Source organism: Nerophis lumbriciformis, linkage group LG03 (assembly GCF_033978685.3).
Source record: "Nerophis lumbriciformis linkage group LG03, RoL_Nlum_v2.1, whole genome shotgun sequence".
NCBI classification, from domain to species: domain Eukaryota; kingdom Metazoa; phylum Chordata; class Actinopteri; order Syngnathiformes; family Syngnathidae; genus Nerophis; species Nerophis lumbriciformis.
This window is the reverse complement of record NC_084550.2, coordinates 2150001-2172500: the sequence shown is the minus strand read 5'-3', so window position 1 is coordinate 2172500 and position 22500 is coordinate 2150001. Positions and strand designations below refer to the sequence as shown.

At 38.3% G+C, this 22500-nt stretch overlaps 1 protein-coding gene across 1 annotated transcript in view; it reads left to right on the top strand.

The window, feature by feature from the left end:
- The window catches only part of aacs (acetoacetyl-CoA synthetase), a 161995-nt gene that overhangs the window by 111285 nt on the left and 28210 nt on the right, over nt 1-22500 (top strand). The window contains exons 9-11 of the mRNA XM_061931729.2: nt 1735-1815; nt 2160-2284; nt 18043-18107. Coding sequence (XP_061787713.1) covers nt 1735-1815; nt 2160-2284; nt 18043-18107 — 271 coding nt within the window. The remainder of the gene's footprint in view (nt 1-1734; nt 1816-2159; nt 2285-18042; nt 18108-22500) is intronic.

Below are 22500 nucleotides of genomic sequence, written 5' to 3'. Positions count from 1 at the left end.
AATAACACTACAAATTGTATTAATATTAACACCACAAATTATATTAATAATAACACCAATAATTATATTAATAAAAACTCTACACATTATAATTAATAATAACTCCACTAATTATATTAATAATAACACCACAAATTATATTAATAACACTACAAATTATATTAATAATAACATCACAAATTATTTTAATAATAACTCCACAAATTGTATTAATAATAACACCACAAATTATATTAATAATAACTCCACAAATTGTATTAATAATAACACCACTAATTATATTAGTAAAAACTCTACAAATTATATTAATAATAACTCCACAAATTATATTAAAAATAACAACACTAATTATATTAATAATAACTCCACAAATTATATTAATAATAACACCACAAATTATATTAATAACACTACAAATTATATTAATAATAAAATCACAAATTATATTAATAATAACTCCACAAATTGTATTAATAATAACACCACAAATTATATTAATAATAACTCCACAAATTGTATTAATAATAACACCACTAATTATATTAATAAAAACTCTACAAATTATATTAATAATTATTCCACTAATTATATTAATAATAACTCCACAAATTATATAAATAATGACACCACTAATTATATTAATAACACTACAAATTGTATTAATAATAACACCACCAATTATATTAATAATAACACCAATAATTATATTAAAAAATATTAATAATAACGCCACTAATTATATTAATAATAACTCCACAAATTATGTTAAAAATAACAACACTAATTATATTAATAATAACTCCACAAAGTATAATAATAATATCACCACAAATTATATTAATAACACTTCAAATTGTATTAATAAGAAAACCACAAATTATATTAATAATAATACCACAAATGATATCAATAATAACACCACAAATTATATTAATAATAACTCCACAAATTATGTTAATAACACTACAAATTATATTAATAATAACACCACAAATTATATTGATAGTAATACCACAAATTATATTAATAACTCCACAAATTATATTAATAATAACACCACTAATTATATTAATAATAACTCCACAAATGATAATAATAATAACACCACTAATTATTTTAATAACACTACAAATTGTATTAATAATAACACCACAAATTATATTAACAAGAATACCACAAATGATCATAGTAGTAATACCACAAACAATAATAATAATAATAATAACAATACCACAAATTCAAATATTAATAGTACCACAAATAAAATTAATACCACAAAGTATATTAAAGTATATTAATGATATAGTGAAGCATGTTTAGCTATTCCTCGTCCTCCAGTGATAATGTTAATTGTAAGAAACGTACTTTATTTGTCGCCATGGAGGCCAGGATTAGTGATTTAGAAGTAGCTAAAACACTGTGGATGGACGTTAGCCGCTAGCTATGTCTTAAAGCATCTCTTCCTCTTTCAGTGTTATAACTTCACCTTTATTTTTACTTTTTACACCAAAATGTGTCCATTCTCCCTTTTCTGTCTACACACTGTGTCTGCTTGTAAGTACTCTGTGTGTGTGCGCTGCCCAACATGCTCCTCTGCTCGTAAAGCCAGCAATGTCAACTTTTCAACCAGAGTATAGTACCGTTTTTGATTCATTTTGATACTATGCCAGTACCGGTGTACCGTCCAACCCCAGTCCAGACCTTATTTCATCTTAACTTACCTTACCTTTGCAGGGCACGCTCATCCAGCACCTGAAAGAACACGTCCTCCACGGCAACATGACCAGCAGCGACGTCATCATCTACTACACCACGGTGGGTCCCCAGGAGCTCCTCCCACTGTCCCCCGGACTTTGTCGGACCGCTATTTTTAGCAGCGGTGTCACGCGCGCCGTCGAAGGCGTTTTGTCTTAATTAGGCGCGCCGGAGGTTGGAACCGTGTGTCATTTTTAGTGCTGCCCGAAGATCTTGCAGGTGGACTTTTTAGTGCTGCTGGTTTTTACACCGACCTTCTCAGGCCTGCTTTTTGTGAACAAAACACTCTTAAATTGATAATGAAACTGTAATGATCCTAAGGCTTTTGTGTGTGTGTGTGTGTGTGTGTGTGTGTGTGTGTGTGTGTGTGTGTGTGTGTGTGTGTGTGTGTGTGTGTGTGTCAGACGGGCTGGATGATGTGGAACTGGCTGGTGTCCGCTCTGGCAGTGGGAGCTTCAGTGGTCCTGTATGACGGCTCGCCCCTCATGCCCACCCCGAGCGTGCTGTGGAACCTGACCGACCAGCTGGGGTGAGTTTGCCAAGGCCCCGCCTCCACTTGGACAAAACCTCACTTCTTTACGGGCCGGCAGCGTCGTTAGGGTTGCAAAAATGACTATAAGTGTGCATGAGTGCTTATATATATATATATATATATATATATATATATATATATATATATATATATATATATATATATATATATATATATATATATATATATATATACTGTATATATGTATGTATGTATATATATATATATATATATATATATATATATATATATATATATATGTTTTTATTGTATTTCATTTTTTTAATAAAACTTGGTTATAAGTGTGCATGAGTGCTTATATATATATATATATATATATATTTTTATTTTTATTTTTATTTTTATTTTTTTTAAATAAAACTTGGTTATAAGTGTGCATGAGTGCTTATATATATATATATATATATATATATATATATATATATATATATATATATATATATATATATATATATATATATATATATATATATATATATATATATATGTTTTGAATATATATATATTTATATATATATATGTTTTGAATATATATATATATATTTTATTTTTTTTAAATAAAACTTTGTTATAAGTGTGCATGAGTGCTTATATATATATATATATATATATATATATATATATATATATATATATATATATATATATATATATATATATATATATATATATATATATATATATAAATATTCAAAATATATATATATATATATAAATATATATATATATATATATTCAAAACAAAATTAAATACAATAAAAACATATATATATATATATATATATATATATATATATATATATATATATATATATATATATATATATATATATATATATATATATATATATATATATAAAAACACAAAATATGCAATATCACCCGGTCTATCTGTCAATATATATATATATATATATATATATATATATATATATATATATACTGTATAAGCACTCATGCACACTTATAACCAAGTTTTATTAAAAAAATTAAATACAATAAAAACATATATATATATATATATATATATATGTGTGTTTTGAATATATATATATATATATATATTTATATATATATATATATGTTTTGAATATATATATATATATATATATATATATATATATATTTTTTTTTTTAATAAAACTTCGTTATAAGTGTGCATGAGTGCTTATATATATATATATATATATACATATATATATATATATATATATATATATATATATATATATATATATATATATATATATATATATATATATATATATATATATATATATATACTGTATAAGCACTCATGCACACTTATAACCAAGTTTTATTAAAAAAATTAAATACAATAAAAACATATATATATATATATATATATATATATATATGTTTTGAATATATATATATTTATATATATATATATTTTGAATATATATATATATATATATAAATGTTTTTATTGTATTTAATTTTTTAAATAAAACTTGGTTATAAGTGTGCATGAGTGTTTATATAAAAAAATGATGTTAATTGTATTTAATATTTTAAATAAAACTTTGTTATAAGAGTTCATGAGTGCTTGTATATATATATAAAAATTTATTAATTGTATTTATTTTTTTGAATACGACTTGGTTATAAGTGTGCATGATTGCTTGTATAAAGAAATAAAATAATAAAATTTTTTTTGCTAAAACTTGGTTAGAAATGTGCATGAGTGCTTATACAAAAAATACATAAATTTAGTTGTATTTAATTATTTAATAAAACCTGGTTATAAGTGTGCATGAGTGCTTGCATAAAAAAATTAAAATAATTGTATTGCATTTTTTTAATGAAACTTGGTTATAAGTGTGCACGAGTGCTTATATATATATATATTAAAACATGTTTTTATTTAAATTTTAAATACAACTTGATTATAAGTGTGCGTGAGTGCTTATATGAAAACAATTTTTTATTGTATTACATTTTTTAAATAAAACTTGGTTATAAGTGTGCATGAGTGCTTATATATACATATATATATACATATATATATATATATATATATATATATATATGTATATATATATATATATAAACTAATAATAAAATACATTTAATTGTGTTTATTTTTTTTAATAAAACTTGATTATAAGTGTGCATGAGTGCTTATATAAAAAACAAATTTTTATTGTATTACATTTTTTTAAATAAAACTTGGTTATAAGTGTGCGTGAATGTTTATATTAAAAAAAAACTTTAATTGTATTAGATTTTTTTAATAAAAATTGGTTGAGTGTGCATGAGTGCTTATATAATAAAAAATAATTAATTGTATTTAATTTTTTTAATAAAACTTGGTTATAAGTGTGCATGAGTGCTTGTATAAAAACATATAATTGTATTTAACTTTTAAAATAAAACTTGATTATAGATGTGCATGAGTGCTTATATATACATATATATATATATATATATATATATATATATATATATATATATATATATATAAACTAATAATAAAATACATTTAATTGTGATTTTTTTTAAATAAAACTTGATTATAAGTGTGCATGAGTGCTTATATAAAAAACACATTTTTATTGTATTACATTTTTTAATAAAAGTGTGCGTGAATGCTTATATTAAAAAAAAACTTTAATTGTATTAGGTTTTTTTAATAAAACTTGGTTATGAGTGTGCATGAGTGCTTATATAACAAAAAATAATTAATTGTATTTATTTTTTTAACAAAATTTGGTTATGAGTGTGCATGAGTGCTTGTATAAAAAATATATATATTTGAATTTTTTTTAAATAAAATTTGATTTTAAGTGTGCATGAGTGCTTATATATATATATATATATATATATATATATATATATATATATATATATATATATATATATATACAATATTTAATTGTATATAATTTGTTTTAATACAACTTGATTATAAATGTGCATGAGTGCCTCTATATAAAAAATAAATAAATAAAATAAAATACATTTAATTGTGTTTATTTAAAAAAAAAATAAAACTTGGTTATAAGTGTGCATGAGTGCTTATATCTTTAAAAAAAATAAAAAAAAATAAATACATTTAATTTGATTACATTTTTTTAATTAAAACTTGATTATAAGTGTGCATTAAGTGCTTATATTCAACAATACCATGATAATAATAATAACAGTGATAACTTTGTTGACTTCCTGTCTTCAAGCGTCTTTTTATTCAAATGCGAGCACAGGTCTCGTGTCGCCAACAGCACTTTGCTGCGTTCACACGCGCCAACCTTTCACTTTCACACTCGCGTTGTCATTTTTTTGGGGATTACCGTCGCGCTTTCCTCGAGCATTCTGGCGCTTTGTGTCGGCCGTCAGGGGAGAAATGTGCCGTGGTCAGCAAAAGTCGGGGCTGTACAAGCAAGTCCCGTCAGCAGAGAAAAAGCGCGTGACATGAACGCCGCGACCACATCGGACGCTAAGAAAGTTTGCCGAGTCTCGCAGGTTCCGCTGACTAACCAGCTCCAAATGTGCTTCTAGTCATTTCCGTCGTCTCCAGCCGAAAACCTCCGACTGGGTAACGGCGTTAACGAGCTTTGCGGAGTAACGGCGGCCATCAAGGTGCCGACGAGCGATGACACCAAGATGGATGGAACCTTTTCAGCTGCCACGGACTTTTCCAACCAATTAGGTGCTGACGTTGCCTTAGTGCCGGCGTGGGAGTACGCCTCTGCGATTGGCTGACAGGAACATTCTTACGCTCTCGTCCTGCGAGTCCACGTCGGACCGTTTAATTGGGGCTGAATCTGTCAGAGTCCTAAACTCTCCTTGAGGCTTCCTGTCTTTTGGACTCTGATGTCCTGTAATTGACATTTACACTTAGTCAGACTTGCTTTTTGCTGACCCTAATCTCTTAATAGGGTCAAATATTTGCAGGGAAACAGTCTTCACAAAAACAATATCATTAACCGATTAGATCAGGGGTGTCCAAACTATGGATCGCCGAAGTCTTCAATTTGGCCCGCGAAACGTCATCAGGGAGATTGCATTCGTTTTAAAACAGTGCCTGGATGCTGCCGTTTTGTCGCCATCAAGTGGACATTACGAGTAATTTAAGTCAAAGGCCTTTGATTATGCTTTGAATGGATCAGTGCGCAGCATTTACTTGTATGACCCAATGAAAACAACCTTCCCTAGTCATGGTACAAAAACAAACACAAATGCAACCAACACAAAATGCCAACAGACAACTTGCTGTCAAGACTTGGACTATGGCTTGGTTTGTTTTCCCATGGTGCAAATGATTTGGACCGGACATGGCGTGAAGGTAAATACATATTTAATAATAGATTATAAAAAGTATAAACAAAAGGCGCGCACAAGGCAGAGGTACAAAACAGTGGCTTGAATAAACAAAAAACTTACGTGACAAGAAAAGAGCAGCATGAACTATGACCTGGACAGAGTAAGCAGCGTGTCAAGAGTGCAGAGCATGAATGTGATGTCGCCAGGCCGACCGACAGAAAATGACAGGCTTGAATAGTCACGTGGTGATTGAAAACAGGTGCGTGAGTTCAAATGAATCAGGTGCGTGAGTCGTGAGGACAGGTGAACTGATTGGTAGTCATGGAAACAAAACAGGGAGTGAAAAAACAGAAACTGACAGAGTGCAAAAACTAAACAGAACATAGCCAAACTAAACGTGATCACCAAGACATGACACTTGCTCACTGAATTATTCTTTTATGACCCAATGAAAACAACCTTCCCTAGTCATGGTGCAAAAACAAACAAAACATGCAACCAACACAACTTGTTCACAAACAACTTGTTGTCTGAATTATTATTTTTTGACCCAATGAAAACAACCTTCCCTAGTCATGGTACAAAAACAAACAAAACATGCAACCAACACAAAATGTCAACAGACATCTTGCTCACTGAATTATTCTTTTATGACCCAATGAAAACAACCTTCCCTAGTCATGGTGCAAACACTACCAAAAACTTCAAACAAAACAAAATATCATCAGACAACATGCTCACTTTATTATTTTATGACCCAATGAAAACAACCTTCCTTAGTCATGGTGCAAAAACAAACAAAAAATGCAACAAACACAAAATGTCAACAGACAACTTGCTCACTGAATTATTATTTTATGACCCAATGAAAACAACCTTCCCTAGTCATGGTGAAAAAACAACCAAAAACTTCAACCAACACAAAATGTCAACAGACAACTTGCTCACTGAATTACTATTTTATGACCCAATAAAAACAACCTTCCCTAGTCATGGTGCAAAAACAAACTGAAAATGCAACCAACACAAAATGTCAACAGACAATTTGCTCACTGAATTATTCTTTTATGACCTATTGAAAACAGCTTTCCCTAGTCATCGTGCGAAACCTAAGAAAAAATGCAACAACTTGCTCACTGAATGATTATTTTATGACTCAATGAAAACAACCTTCCCTAGTCATGGTGAGAAAACAAACTAAAAATGCAACCAACACAAAATGCCAACAGACAATTTGCTCACTGAATTATTCTTTTATGACCCAATAAAACAACCTTTCCTAGTCATGGTGCAAAAACTAAGAAAAAATGCAACAACTTGCTCACTGAATTATTATTTCATGACTCAATGAAAACAACCTTCCCTAGTCATGGTGCAAAAACAAACTAAAAATGCAACCAACACAAAATGTCAACAGACAATTTGCTCACTGAATTATTATTTTATGACCTATTGAAAACAACCTTCCCTAGTCATGGTACAAAAACTAAGAAAAAATGCAACAACTTGCTCACTGAATGATTATTTTATGACCCATTGAAAACAACCTTCCCTAGTCATGGTGCAAAAACTAAGAAAAAATGCAACAATTTGCTCACTGAATTATTATTTTATGACCCAATGAAAACAACCTTCCCTAGTCATGGTGCAAAAACAAATATAAAATGCAACCAACACAAAATGTCAACAGACAATTTGCTCACTGAATTATTCTTTTATGACCTCTTGAAAACAACCTTTCCTAGTCATGGTGCAAAAACTAAGAAAAAATGCAACAACTTGCTCACTGAATTATTATTTTATGACCCAATGAAAACAACCTTCCCTAGTCATGGTGCAAAAACAAACTAAAAATGCAACCAACACAAAATGTCAACAGACAATTTGCTCAATGAATTATTCTTTTATGACCTATTGAAAACAACCTTCTCTAGTCATGGTGCGAAAACAAACAAAAAATGCAACCAACACAAAATGTCAACAGACAACTTGCTCACTGAATTATTCTTTTATGACTCAATGAAAACAACCTTCCCTAGTCATGGTGCAAAAACAAACTGAAAATGCAACCAACAGACAATTTGCTCACTGAATTATTATTTTATGACCAATTGAAAACAACCTTCCCTAGTCATGGTACAAAAACTAAGAAAAAATGCAACAACTTGCTCACTGAATGATTATTTTATGACCCAATGAAAACAACCTTCCCCAGTCATGGTACAAAAACAAACAAAACATACAACCAACACAACTTGTTCACAAACAACTTGTTGTCTGAATTATTTTTTTATGACCCGATGTAAACAACCTTCCCTAGTCATGGTGCAAAAACAAACAAAATTGCAACAAACACAAAATGTCAACAGACAACTTGCTCACTGAATTATTCTTTTATGACCCAATGAAAACAACCTTCCCTAGTCATGGTACAAAAACAAACAAAACATACAACCAACACAACTTGTTCACAAACAACTTGTTGTCTGAATTATTATTTTTTGACCCAATGAAAACAACCTTCCCTAGTCATGGTACAAAAACAAACAAAACATGCAACCAACACAAAATGTCAACAGACATCTTGCTCACTGAATTATTCTTTTATGACTCAATGAAAACAACCTTCCCTAGTCAAGGTGCAAAAACAAACTGAAAATGCAACCAACAGACAATTTGCTCACTGAATTATTATTTTATGACCAATTGAAAACAACCTTCCCTAGTCATGGTGCAATAACTACCAAAAACTTCAAACAAAACAAAATGTCATCAGACAACTTGCTCACTTTATTATTATTTTTTGACCCAATGAAAACAACCTTCCCTAGTCATGGTGCATTGTCATTTTTTTGTATGAACAAACAAGGTTGTTGATGTCGTCACAGAAGGAAACTGTGATGACGAGCATAAAAGCAGAAAAAGTTAGTGACTGTTATAATGTTTTAAACAAATATGGCGGCAGTAATAATAAAATAGAGATCCTACACTGTGCTGCGTTTTTGAAGACTCGCCTCCCAAGCTAAATATTTTACTATTTCTTTTAAGTTTTATTTTTAATTTAAAAAATTTTTTTTTTAATATATATTATTCTTTTTTTTTTTTGGAAAATGAAAAAAATATAAATAAAAAAATAAAATAAATGCATTTATTTTTATTTTTATTATTGTTCTTTTAAATGCCAATAATTTCAGTTGTTTTTCCAACAAAAACACCATCTCACCTCCCCTTTTTTTGATTGACAGCAGTGGTTACCACGGCGACATGATGGCTCGCACGCCACCGGGAATAAGCTGAACACGGGCAGGAACTCGTGCTCGTTTTGTAAATCCGAGTGAGAGCAACTTGTTGTCATGTTTATCATCATAGCAATGTGGTCGTAAAAGTGAAGTATTTGTGTGATTTCCGATTGTTTGTGAGGGCACCAGAGGGACTTGGGTGTGTGTGTGTGTTGGCAGAGCAGCAACAGTTCAGCGTGTTAATAAAGAGAAAGTTGTTGTTATGTTTGATATACCGTGTAGCACTTTTTATTGTGTTCAAAGTCAAAATACAGACGTCTGTCGAGGGCGGAACCAATTATTCATGTTTACATTGTTTCTGGAGGAGAAATGTGCTTCTTCCACGGTACCTTCCGCCACACTCGCCTCCCAAAGCTTCTCCTGTCCTCCGTTATCTTTGACTCTTTTTAATGTTTGCGCAAACCCAAAGTTGATCCCCCGATGGCTTTTTTGCCTTTGGTTATCCCTCATCTCTCGCCGACGCTTCGCTGAACACGCGCTCGTGCTCGCCCTGCCTTATTTATATTTAAACAATGATGGAGTCTGCCGAGCAGCTCCACTGGAGCAGATGGGATGAAGGGCGAGAGGCGTCTGCTCGCCGTGCCCTTTACGCAGCGAGAGAGGCTCGCTGTGCGGGGATTTAAGGGGAAACAAATCGAGCGCCGCATTAGTTCAGAGAGAGAGCGCTGAGATCGCAGTCGCATCATAAACCCTCACTTTTCCTCTTCGCTAATGCATCGTCCGCTTCACTAAGATGTGATGTTCATCATTAGGGAGATGTTCTTTTTTCTCAACTCATTGCAACTGCTCTCTGGTGTCAGAAGTGGGACGGTTAGCCATGAAGTCGGAACATGATAAGTGGATGGTGTGGGACATCCGTCTCTGGAAAGTGGAGGAGTGTGACATCACTACTGTTCTAAACACAATAGGGCACACAATGACTGCGGTGTAAGAAGTGGGATGGTTAGCCATGAAGTCAGACCATTTTGATTTGAAGGTGTGGGACATGGGCCCGTCTCTGGAAGGAGAAGCTGTGGGACGTCACTGCTGTTCTAAACACAATAAGGAACACTATGACTGTGGTGTCAGAATTGGGATTGTTAGCCATGAATTCAGAACATGATTATTGGATGGTGTGGGACATTGGTCCGTCCGTCTCTGGAAGGGGGGAGGAGTGTAACGTCAATACAGTTGTAAATACAGTAGAGCACACTATGACTGGTGTCAGAAGTGGAATGGTTAGCCATGAAGTCAGAACATGATTATTGGATGGTGTGGGACATGGGCACATCCGTCTCTGGAAGATGGCGTGTAATGTCACTACAGTTCTAAATACAATAGGGCACACTATGACTGGTGTCAGAAGTGGGATGATTAGCTATGAAGTCAGAATGTGATGATTGGATGGTGTGGGACATTGGTCCATCCGTCTCTGGAAGGGGAGAGGAGTGTAACATCACTACAGTTGTAAACACAGTAGGGCACACCATGACTGTGGTGTCAGAAGTGGGATGGTTAGCCATGAAGTCAGACCATTATGATTGGAAGGTGTGGGACATTGGTCCGTCCGTCTCTGGAAGGGGGGAGGAGTGTAATGTCAATACAGTTGTAAATACAGTAGAGCACACTATGACTGGTGTCAGAAGTGGAATGGCTAGCCATGAAGTCAGAACATGATGATTGGATGGTGTGGGACATAGGCACATCCGTTTCTGGAAGATGGAGTGTAATGTCACTACAGTTCTAAATACAATAGGGCACACAATGACTGGTGTCAGAAGTGGGAGGATTAACCATGAAGTCAGAACATGATGATTGGATGGTGTGGGACATGGGTCCATCCGTCTCTGGAAGGGGAGAGGAGTGTAACATCACTACAGTTGTAAACACAGTAGGGCACACCATGACTGTGGTGTCAGAAGTGGGATGGTTAGCCATGAAGTCAGACCATTATGATTGGAAGGTGTGGGACATTGGTCCGTCCGTCTCTGGAAGGGGGGAGGAGTGTAATGTCAATACAGTTGTAAATACAGTAGAGCACACTATGACTGGTGTCAGAAGTGGAATGGCTAGCCATGAAGTCAGAACATGATGATTGGATGGTGTGGGACATAGGCACATCTGTCTCTGGAAGGTGGAGTGTAATGTCACTACAGTTCTAAATACAATAGGGCACACTATGACTGGTGTCAGAAGTGGGATGATTAGCCATGAAGTCAGAATATGATGATTGGATGGTGTGGGACATTGGTCCATCCTTCTCTGGAAGGGGGGAGGAGTGTAACATCACTACAGTTGTAAACACAGTAGGGCACACCATGACTGTGGTGTCAGAAGTGGGGTGGTTAGCCATGAAGTCAGACCATTATGATTGCAAGGTGTGGGACATTGGTCCGTCCGTCTCTGGAAGGGGGGAGGAGTGTAACGTCAATACAGTTGTAAATATAGTAGAGCACACTATGACTGGTGTCAGAAGTGGAATGGTTAGCCATGAAGTCAGAACATGATGATTGGATGGTGTGGGACATGGGCACATCCGTCTCTGGAAGATGGAGTGTAATGTCACTACAGTTCTGAATACAATAGGGCACACTATGACTGGTGTCAGAAGTGGGATGATTAGCCATGAAGTCAGAACATGATGATTGGATGGTGTGGGACATTGGTCCATCCTTCTCTGGAAGGGGAGAGGAGTGTAACATCACTACAGTTGTAAACACAGAAGAGCACATCATGACTGTGGTGTCAGAAGTGGGATGGTTAGCCATGAAGTCGGACCATTATGATTGGAAGGTGTGGGACATTGGTCCGTCCGTCTCTGGAAGGGGAGAGGAGTGTAACATCACTACAGTTGTAAACACAGTAGAGCACACCATGACTGTGGTGTCAGAAGTGGGATGGTTAGCCATGAAGTCAGACCATTATGATTGGAAGGTGTGGGACATGGGCCCGTCTCTGGAAGGAGAAGCTGTGGGACATCACTACTGTTCTAAACACAATAAGGAACACTACGACTGTGGTGTCAGAAGTGGGATTGTTAGCCATGAATTCAGAACAAGATTATTGGATGGTGTGGGACATGGGTCCATCCGTCTCTGGTCGATGGAGTGTAATGTCACTACAGTTGTAAATACAGTAGAGCACACTATGACTGGTGTCAGAACTGGAATGGTTAGCCATGAAGTCAGAACATGATTATTGGATGGTGTGGGACATGGGTCCATCCGTCTCTGGTAGATGGAGTGTAATGTCACTACAGTTCTAAATACAATAGGGCACACTATGACTGGTGTCAGAAGTGGGATGATTAGCCATGAAGTCAGAACATGATGATTGGATGGTGTGGGACATTGGTCCATCCGTCTCTGGAAGGGGAGAGGAGTGTAACGTCACTACAGTTGTAAACACAGTAGAGCACACCATGACTGTGGTGTCAGAAGTGGGATGGTTAGCCATGAAGTCAGACCATTATGACTGGAAGGTGTGGGACAATGGCCTGTCTCTGGAAGGAGAAGCTGTGGGACATCACTACTGTTCTAAACACAATAAGGAACACTACGACTGTGGTGTCAGAAGTGGGATTGTTAGCCATGAAGTCAGAACATGATTATTGGATGGTGTGGGACATGGGCACATCCGTCTCTGGAAGATGGAGTGTAATGTCACTACAGTTCTAAATACAATAGGGCACACTATGACTGGTGTCAGAAGTGGGAGGATTAGCCATGAAGTCAGAACATGATGATTGGATGGTGTGGGACATTGGTCCATCCGTCTCTGGAAGGGGAGAGGAGTGTAACGTCACTACAGTTGTAAACACAGTAGAGCACACCATGACTGTGGTGTCAGAAGTGGGATGGTTAGCCATGAAGTCAGACCATTATGACTGGAAGGTGTGGGACAATGGCCTGTCTCTGGAAGGAGAAGCTGTGGGACATCACTACTGTTCTAAACACAATAAGGAACACTACGACTGTGGTGTCAGAAGTGGGATTGTTAGCCATGAAGTCAGAACATGATTATTGGATGGTGTGGGACATGGGCACATCCGTTTCTGGAAGATGGAGTGTAATGTCACTACAGTTCTAAATACAATAGGGCACACTATGACTGGTGTCAGAAGTGGGATGATTAGCCATGAAGTCAGAATATGATGATTGGATGGTGTGGGACATTGGTCCATCCTTCTCTGGAAGGGGGGAGGAGTGTAACATCACTACAGTTGTAAACACAGTAGGGCACACCATGACTGTGGTGTCAGAAGTGGGGTGGTTAGCCATGAAGTCAGACCATTATGATTGCAAGGTGTGGGACATTGGTCCGTCCGTCTCTGGAAGGGGGGAGGAGTGTAACGTCAATACAGTTGTAAATATAGTAGAGCACACTATGACTGGTGTAAGAAGTGGAATGGTTAGCCATGAAGTCAGAACATGATGATTGGATGGTGTGGGACATGGGCACATCTGTCTCTGGAAGATGGAGTGTAATGTCACTACAGTTCTAAATACAATAGGGCACACTATGACTGCGGTGTCAGAAGTGGGATGATTAGCCATGAAGTCAGAACATGATGATTGGATGGTGTGGGATATGGGCACATCCGTCTCTGGAAGATGGCGTGTAATGTCACTACAGTTCTAAATACAATAGGGCACACTATGACTGCGGTGTCAGAAGTGGGATGATTAGCCATGAAGTCAGAACATGATGATTGGATGGTGTGGGATATGGGCACATTCGTCTCTGGAAGATGGAGTGTAATGTCACTACAGTTGTAAATACAATAGGGCACACTATGACTGGTGTCAGAAGTGGGAGAATTAGCCATGAAGTCAGAACATGATGATTGGATGGTGTGGGACATGGGTCCATCCGTCTCTGGTAGATGGAGTGTAATGTCACTACAGTTGTAAATACAATAGGGCACAGTATGACTGGTGTCAGAAGTGGGATGATTAGCCATGAAATCAGAATATGATGATTGGATAGTGTGGGACATTGGTCCATCCGTCTCTGGAAGGGGAGAGGAGTGTAACATCACTACAGTTGTAAACACAGTAGAGCACACCATGACTGTGGTGTCAGAAGTGGGATGGTTAGCCATGAAGTCAGACCATTATGATTGCAAGGTGTGGGACATGGGCCCGTCCCTGGAAGGAGAAGCTGTGGGACATCACTAAGTGAAGTGAAGTGAAGTGAATTACATTTATATAGCGCTTTTTCTCAAGTGACTCAAAGTGCTTTACATAGTGAAACCCAATATCTAAGTTACATTTAAAGCAGTGTGGGTGGCACTGGGAGCAGGTGGGTAAAGTGTCTTGCCCAAGGACACAACGGCAGTGACTAGGATGGCGGAAGCGGGGATCGAACCTGCAACCCTCAAGTTGCTGGCACGGCCGCTCTACCAACTGAACTGTACCGCCCCACACTACTACTAGTGTTCTAAACACAATAAGGGACACTATGACTGTGGTGTCAGAAGTGGGATTGTTAGCCATGAATTCAGAACATGATTATTGGGTGGGGTGGGACATTGGTCCGTCTATCTCTGGAAGCGGGGAGGAGTATAACGTCACTACAGTTGTAAATACAATAGGGCACACTATGACTGGTGTCAGAAGTGGAATGGTTAGCCATGAAGTCAGAACATGATTATTGGATGGTGTGGGACATGGGCACATCCGTCTCTGGAAGATGGCGTGTAATGTCACTACAGTTCTAAATACAATAGGGCACACTATGACTGGTGTCAGAAGTGGGATGATTAGCCATGAAGTCAGAATATGATGATTGGATGGTGTGGGACATTGGTCCATCCGTCAATGGAAGGGGAGAGGAGTGTAACATCACTACAGTTGTAAACACAGTAGAGCACACCATGACTGTGGTGTCAGAAGTGGGATGGTTAGCCATGAAGTCAGACCATTATGATTGGAAGGTGTGGGACATTGGTCCGTCCGTCTCTGGAAGGGGGGAGGAGTGTAATGTCAATACAGTAGAGCACACTATGACTGGTGTCAGAAGTGGAATGGTTAGCCATGAAGTCAGAACATGATTATTGGAAGGTGTGGGACATGGGTCCATCCGTCTCTGGTAGATGGAGTGTAATGTCACTACAGTTGTAAATACAATAGGGCACAGTATGACTGGTGTCAGAAGTGGGATGATTAGCCATGAAATCAGAATAAGATGATTGGATAGTGTGGGACATTGGTCCATCCGTCTCTGGAAGGGGAGAGGAGTGTAACATCACTACAGTTGTAAACACAGTAGAGCACACCATGACTGTGGTGTCAGAAGTGGGATGATTAGCCATGAAATCAGAATATGATGATTGGATAGTGTGGGACATTGGTCCATCCGTCTCTGGAAGGGGAGAGGAGTGTAACATCACTACAGTTGTAAACACAGTAGAGCACACCATGACTGTGGTGTCAGAAGTGGGATGGTTAGCCATGAAGTCAGACCATTATGACTGGAAGGTGTGGGACATGGGCCCGTCTCTGGAAGGAGAAGCTGTGGGACATCACTACTGTTCTAAACACAATAAGGAACACTACGACTGTGGTGTCAGAAGTGGGATTGTTAGCCATGAATTCAGAACATGATTATTGGATGGTGTGGGACATTGGTCCGTCCGTCTCTGGAAGGGGGGAGGAGTGTAACGTCAATATAGATGTAAATACAGTAGAGCACACTATGACTGGTGTCAGAAGTGGAATGGCTAGCCATGAAGTCAGAACATGATGATTGGATGGTGTGGGACATAGGCACATCCGTTTCTGGAAGATGGAGTGTAATGTCACTACAGTTCTAAATACAATAGGGCACACTATGACTGGTGTCAGAAGTGGGAGGATTAGCCATGAAGTCAGAATATGATGATTGGATGGTGAGGGACATTGGTCCATCCGTCTCTGGAAGGGGAGCGGAGTGTACCATCACTATAGTTGTAAACACAGTAGAGCACACCATGACTGTGGTGTCAGAAGTGGGACTGTTAGCCATGAATTCAGAACATGATTATTGGATGGTGTGGGACATTGGTACGTCCATCTCTGGAAGCGGGGAGGAGTATAACGTCACTACAGTTGTAAATACAATAGGGCACACTATGACTGGTGTCAGAAGTGGAATGGTTAGCCATGAAGTCAGACCATTATGATTGGAAGGTGTGGGACATTGGTCCGTCCGTTTCTGGAAGGGGGAGGAGTGTAATGTCAATACAGTAGAGCACACTATGACTGGTGTCAGAAGTGGAATGGTTAGCCATGAAGTCAGAACATGATTATTGGATGGTGTGGGACATGGGCACACCCGTCTCTGGAAGATGGAGTGTAATGTCACTACAGTTCTTAATACAATAGGGCACACTATGACTGGTGTCAGAAGTGGGATGATTAGCCATGAATTCAGAATGTGGTGATTGGATGGTGTGGGACATTGGTCCATCCGTCTCTGGTAGATGGCGTGTAATGTCACTACAGTTCTAAATACAATAGGGCACACTATGACTGCGGTGTCAGAAGTGGGATGATTAGCCATGAAGTCAGAACGTGATGATTGGATGGTGTGGGACATTGGTCCATCCGTATCTGGAAGATGGAGTGTAATGTCACTACAGTTGTAAATACAATAGGGCACACTATGACTGGTGTCAGAAGTGGGATGATTAGTAATGAAGTCAGAATGTGATGATTGGATGGTGTGGGACATGGGTCCATCCGTCTCTGGAAGATGGAGTGTAATGTCACTACAGTTCTAAATACAATAGGGCACAGTATGACTGGTGTCAGAAGTGGGAGGATTAGCCATGAAGTCAGAATATGATGATTGGATGGTGAGGGACATGGGTCCATCCGTCTCTGGAAGATGGAGTGTAATGTCACTACAGTTCTAAATACAATAGGGCACACTATGACTGGTGTCAGAAGTGGGATGATTAGCCATGAAGTCAGAATGTGGTGATTGGATGGTGTGGGACATGGGTCCATCCGTCTCTGGAAGGGGGGAATAGTGTAACGTCACTACAGTTGTAAACACAGCAGGGCAACACCATGACCGCGGTGTCAGAAGTGGGACGCCATCCGTAACGTGGCTCTTTTGAAAGGGTTTGAAAGGTCCTCTATCTGACGGTGTCTTATCCTTTCTGTCCTTGTTTGTGAACAGCATCACCGTCTTCGGCACGGGGGCCAAGTGGCTGTCGGTGCTCCAGGAGAGGAACATGAAACCCGGTGAGCCGACACAACAACACCCGAGCAGACAGCAGATAGCGGCTCGGACAATGAGAGCAGATGGAGGCGATAATGGCGACGTGGTGTGCCTCCTAAGGCCCTGCAGCCATTAGTGCGTGCATCAACAGTTTGTTCTCCTACTCCACACTAAATCAGATGCATAAAAGGCCAGTTATGGTTATTCATGAGAGGAGCGGCTAATTGCGTTTAGTGTTGCAGCTCTCTGGAGATCATCACAGTCGTGTCAGCGCTTGTTAGCCGCCTGCTAATCTTCCCGGCCGCGACCCTCCACGCCGCAAAGCCTCCTCGCAGGAGCTTTTGTCGTGCCACCCTTTCCTTGTTTTACCCTTTTTTTTTTTTAAACGTGTACACTAGAGATGCGCGGTTTGCGGGCATAACCGCGGAGTCCGCGGATTATCCGCGGATCGGGCGGATGAAATTTAAAAAAATAAGATTTTATCCGCGTGCGGGTCGGGTCGGGCGGATCAATTAGATATTTTTTTTTTTTTTTTTTTTTTTTTTTGCGGGTGGCAGTTAAACCAATTGGGAAATATATATACAGTGGGGCAAAAAAGTATTTAGTCAGCCACCGATTGTGCAAGTTCTCCCACTTAAAATGATGACAGAGGTCTGTAATTGTCATCATAGGTACACTTCAACTGTGAGAGACAGAATGTGGAAAAAAAATCCAGGAATTCACATTGTAGAAATTTTAAATAATTTATTTGTAAATTATGGTGGAAAATAAGTATTTGGTCAATAACAAAAATTCAACTCAATACTTTGTTATTGCCAACAAAGGTTATATTACAGAGGTCAAACGATTACTATAGGTCTTTACCAGGTTTGCACACACAGTAGCTGGTATTTTGGCCCATTCCTCCATGCAGATCTTCTCGAGAGCAGTGATGTTTTGGGGCTGTCGCCGAGCAACATGGACTTTCAACTCCCTCCACAGATTTTCTATGGGGTTGAGGTCTGGAGACTGGCTAGGCCAGGAATTCACATTGTAGGAATTTTAAAGAATTTATTTGTAAATCATGGTGGAAAATAAGTATTTGGTCACTTCAAACAAGGAAGATCTCTGGCTCTCACAGACCTGTAACTTCTTCTTTAAGAAGCTCTTCTGTCCTCCACTTGTTACCTGTATTAATGGCACCTGTTTGAACTCATTATCTGTATAAAAGACACCTGTCCACAGCCTCAAACAGTCAGACTCCAAACTCCACTATGGCCAAGACCAAAGAGCTGTCGAAGGACACCAGGAAAAGAATTGTAGACCTGCACCAGACTGTGAAGAGTGAATCTACAATAGGCAAGCAGCTTGGTGTGGAAAAAAAACAACTGTGGGAGCAATTATCAGAAAATGGAAGACATAGAAGACCACTGATAATCTCCCTCGATCTGGGGCTCCACGCAAGATCTCATCCCGTGGGGTCAAAATGATCATGAGAACGGTGAGCAAAAATCCCAGAACCACACGGGGGGACCTGGTGAATGACCTGCAGAGAGCTGGGACCAAAGTAACAAAGGTTACCATCAGTAACACACTACGCCGACAGGGAATCAAATCCTGCAGTGCCAGACGTGTCCCCCTGCTTAAGCCAGTGCATGTCCAGGCCCGTCTGAAGTTTGCCAGAGAGCACATGGATGATACAGCAGAGGATTGGGAGAATGTCATGGGGTCAGATGAAACCAAAATAGAACTTTTTGGTATAAACTCAACTCCTCGTGTTTTGAGGAAGAAGAATACTGAGTTGCATCCCAAGAACACCATACCTACTGTGAAGCATGGGGGTGGAAACATCATGCTTTGGGGCTGTTTTTTCTGCTAAGGGGACAGGCCGACTGATCCGTGTTAAGGAAAGAATGAATGGGGCCATGTATCGTGAGATTTTGAGCCAAAACCTCCTTCCATCAGTGAGAGCTTTGAAGATGAAACGTGGCTGGGTCTTCCAGCATGACAATGATCCCAAACACACCGCCCGGGCAACAAAGGAGTGGCTCCGTAAGAAGCATTTGAAAGTCCTGGAGTGGCCTAGCCAGTCTCCAGACCTCAACCCCATAGAAAATCTGGGGAGGGAGTTGAAAGTCCGTGTTGCTCGGCGGCAGCCCCAAAACATCACTGCTCTCGAGAAGATCTGCATGGAGGAATGGGCCAAAATACCAGCTACTGTGTGTGCAAACCTGGTAAAGACCTATATAAATCGTTTGACCTCTGTCATTGCCAACAAAGGTTATATTACAAAGAATCGAGTTGAATTTTTGTTATTGACCAAATACTTATTTTCCACCATAATTTACAAATAAATTCTTTAAAAATCCTACAATGTGAATTCCTGGATTTTTTCCCCACATTCTGTCTCTCACAGTTAAAGTGTACCTATGATGAAAATTACAGACCTCTGTCATCATTTTAAGTGGGAGAACTTGCACAATTGGTGGCTGGCTAAATACTTTTTTGCCCCACTGTACATAGTTAAATGTTGTTACCCACATACGAAAAACGAGCAGGCACCTGCTGCATATGCCACAACAGAAGAAAAGAAAAGAAAAGAGATGGACACTTTTACGGAGCGGAGAAGGGACGCCTCGCCGGGGTCCGGGACCGAGGCCCCTTCCCCCGAGAGGGCCCCACCGGGAGCCGTAGCTGAGGCGATCCGCGAGAAGGGCCCGACGCACGTCCAGGGGGCACTACCGCGCCCACCGCACCGACACCCCGCCTCGTCCGCCTTCGCCGCGGCCGGCGTCACGCGCAGCAGGTAAGCAGCTTACCTGCCCGCCACCCCTGTTGCCGGGGGCGCGTAACAGGGGTCACTCCGCGCGCAGCGCGCTCAGCGCGGCTCCCATATGATTGCGCACTGGTGTGCGTCTGGGTCGTGACAGCGTGGCACGCGAAAGACTGTGCTGCATTGGATCAGTCTCCTTTCTTTAACAGGCAAAAGCTTTATAACCTCACCATACCTGCCAACTTTTGAAATCAGAAAAACCTAGTAGCCAGGGTCCAAGGGCCGCAGGCCCCGGTAGGTCCAGGACAAAGTCCTGGTGGAGGGTTCAGGGCTTCGCCCCCCCGACGCAAAATGATTTTTAGCATTCAGACAGGTTAAAATGTTGCTAAAACCATCACTTTTCTATCAGTCACAGTGACTTTTCAAAACAAAAATATTACAGCAAAAATCATATGGGTTGATTGACATATTTTATTCTGTAAGCTAACTTCAATAGTTTGAAATTATTTTGACAGTTAATGCCAGTTATCCTGTCAACCTTTCACAAGACTTCAATTTGTTCATTGAAAGTATAAACACTTTTTACAGTAAACAAATGGTAAAACAGTACTAAACAATTCCATAAAAAAAAAAATTGGTGTCATTATTAACTTTCTGTCCAAGCTTGTATAATCTACTGCCTTGTTCAATTGTAAAAAATATTCTGTGCCTAAAATTCACATTTCTATCACAATTATCATACTGTAAACATGGTAAGCTAACTTCATTAAAATTAATAGTCCTGTCAATAGCATGGAATTACAATTCAAATGTAGTTTTTTTGTAAGCCTTTCAAAAGAATTCAAAATATGAAAAATTAATGAAAATTAATTGAAGCCATCAGACACTTGAAAAGTGGCACATCACATCTCTAATGTAATCATTTGAACTTTTCAACAGAAATAGCACTGCAAAAATATTAAGGACATACTTCTGTATTTTTGGTAGTTATGCTGTCAACATTTAACAAGATTTCTTCAACTTGGACTTGAAAGCATAAATAGTATAAACACTTTTAACAGTATGTCGTGCTGTGAAATACAGCCGACAGGATTGCGCACCAAACACGAAGCAAGGCCAAAGCGCATGCATGGTGCAGGAGAAGAAAGGACTTCTTTCATTTAAGGTTTGTGATAAACCATCAAACTCATTCGTTAAAAGGACTCTATAGTAATATAAAGCGAATTTTTCTGGACATTATCATGCAAGAAAAGTTTATTTTTGGGACCGCGATCACCGCGTAATGATTTTCAAAGGTTGCATTACAAACATGTAACTGTCCCATGTGATCAGCCAGTGCGATTGGAAGTCCATGCTCAATTATTGCCTCCGTAAATAAAACTTCGGCATTTAATCACATCCAAAGAATCTGTTTGGGCGACGAAAAACGTTGAAAGTTTTCCACTTGTATCGCTAGCAACGGCATTAGACTTGTGTTCTTTTGTCCCAACGTGGTCTTTTACATCGCTAATTCCTCCGTGTCCGATCGAAAAATCTTGTCTGCACAAGGTCGCGTAGTTTTCACCCTTTTTTTTTTTAAATTAATGAAAAACCGTATTTTTTTATCACTGCACCCGTAACCCGGAATAGGTTGATGAAAACCGTACGAATTACGGGAAAACCGG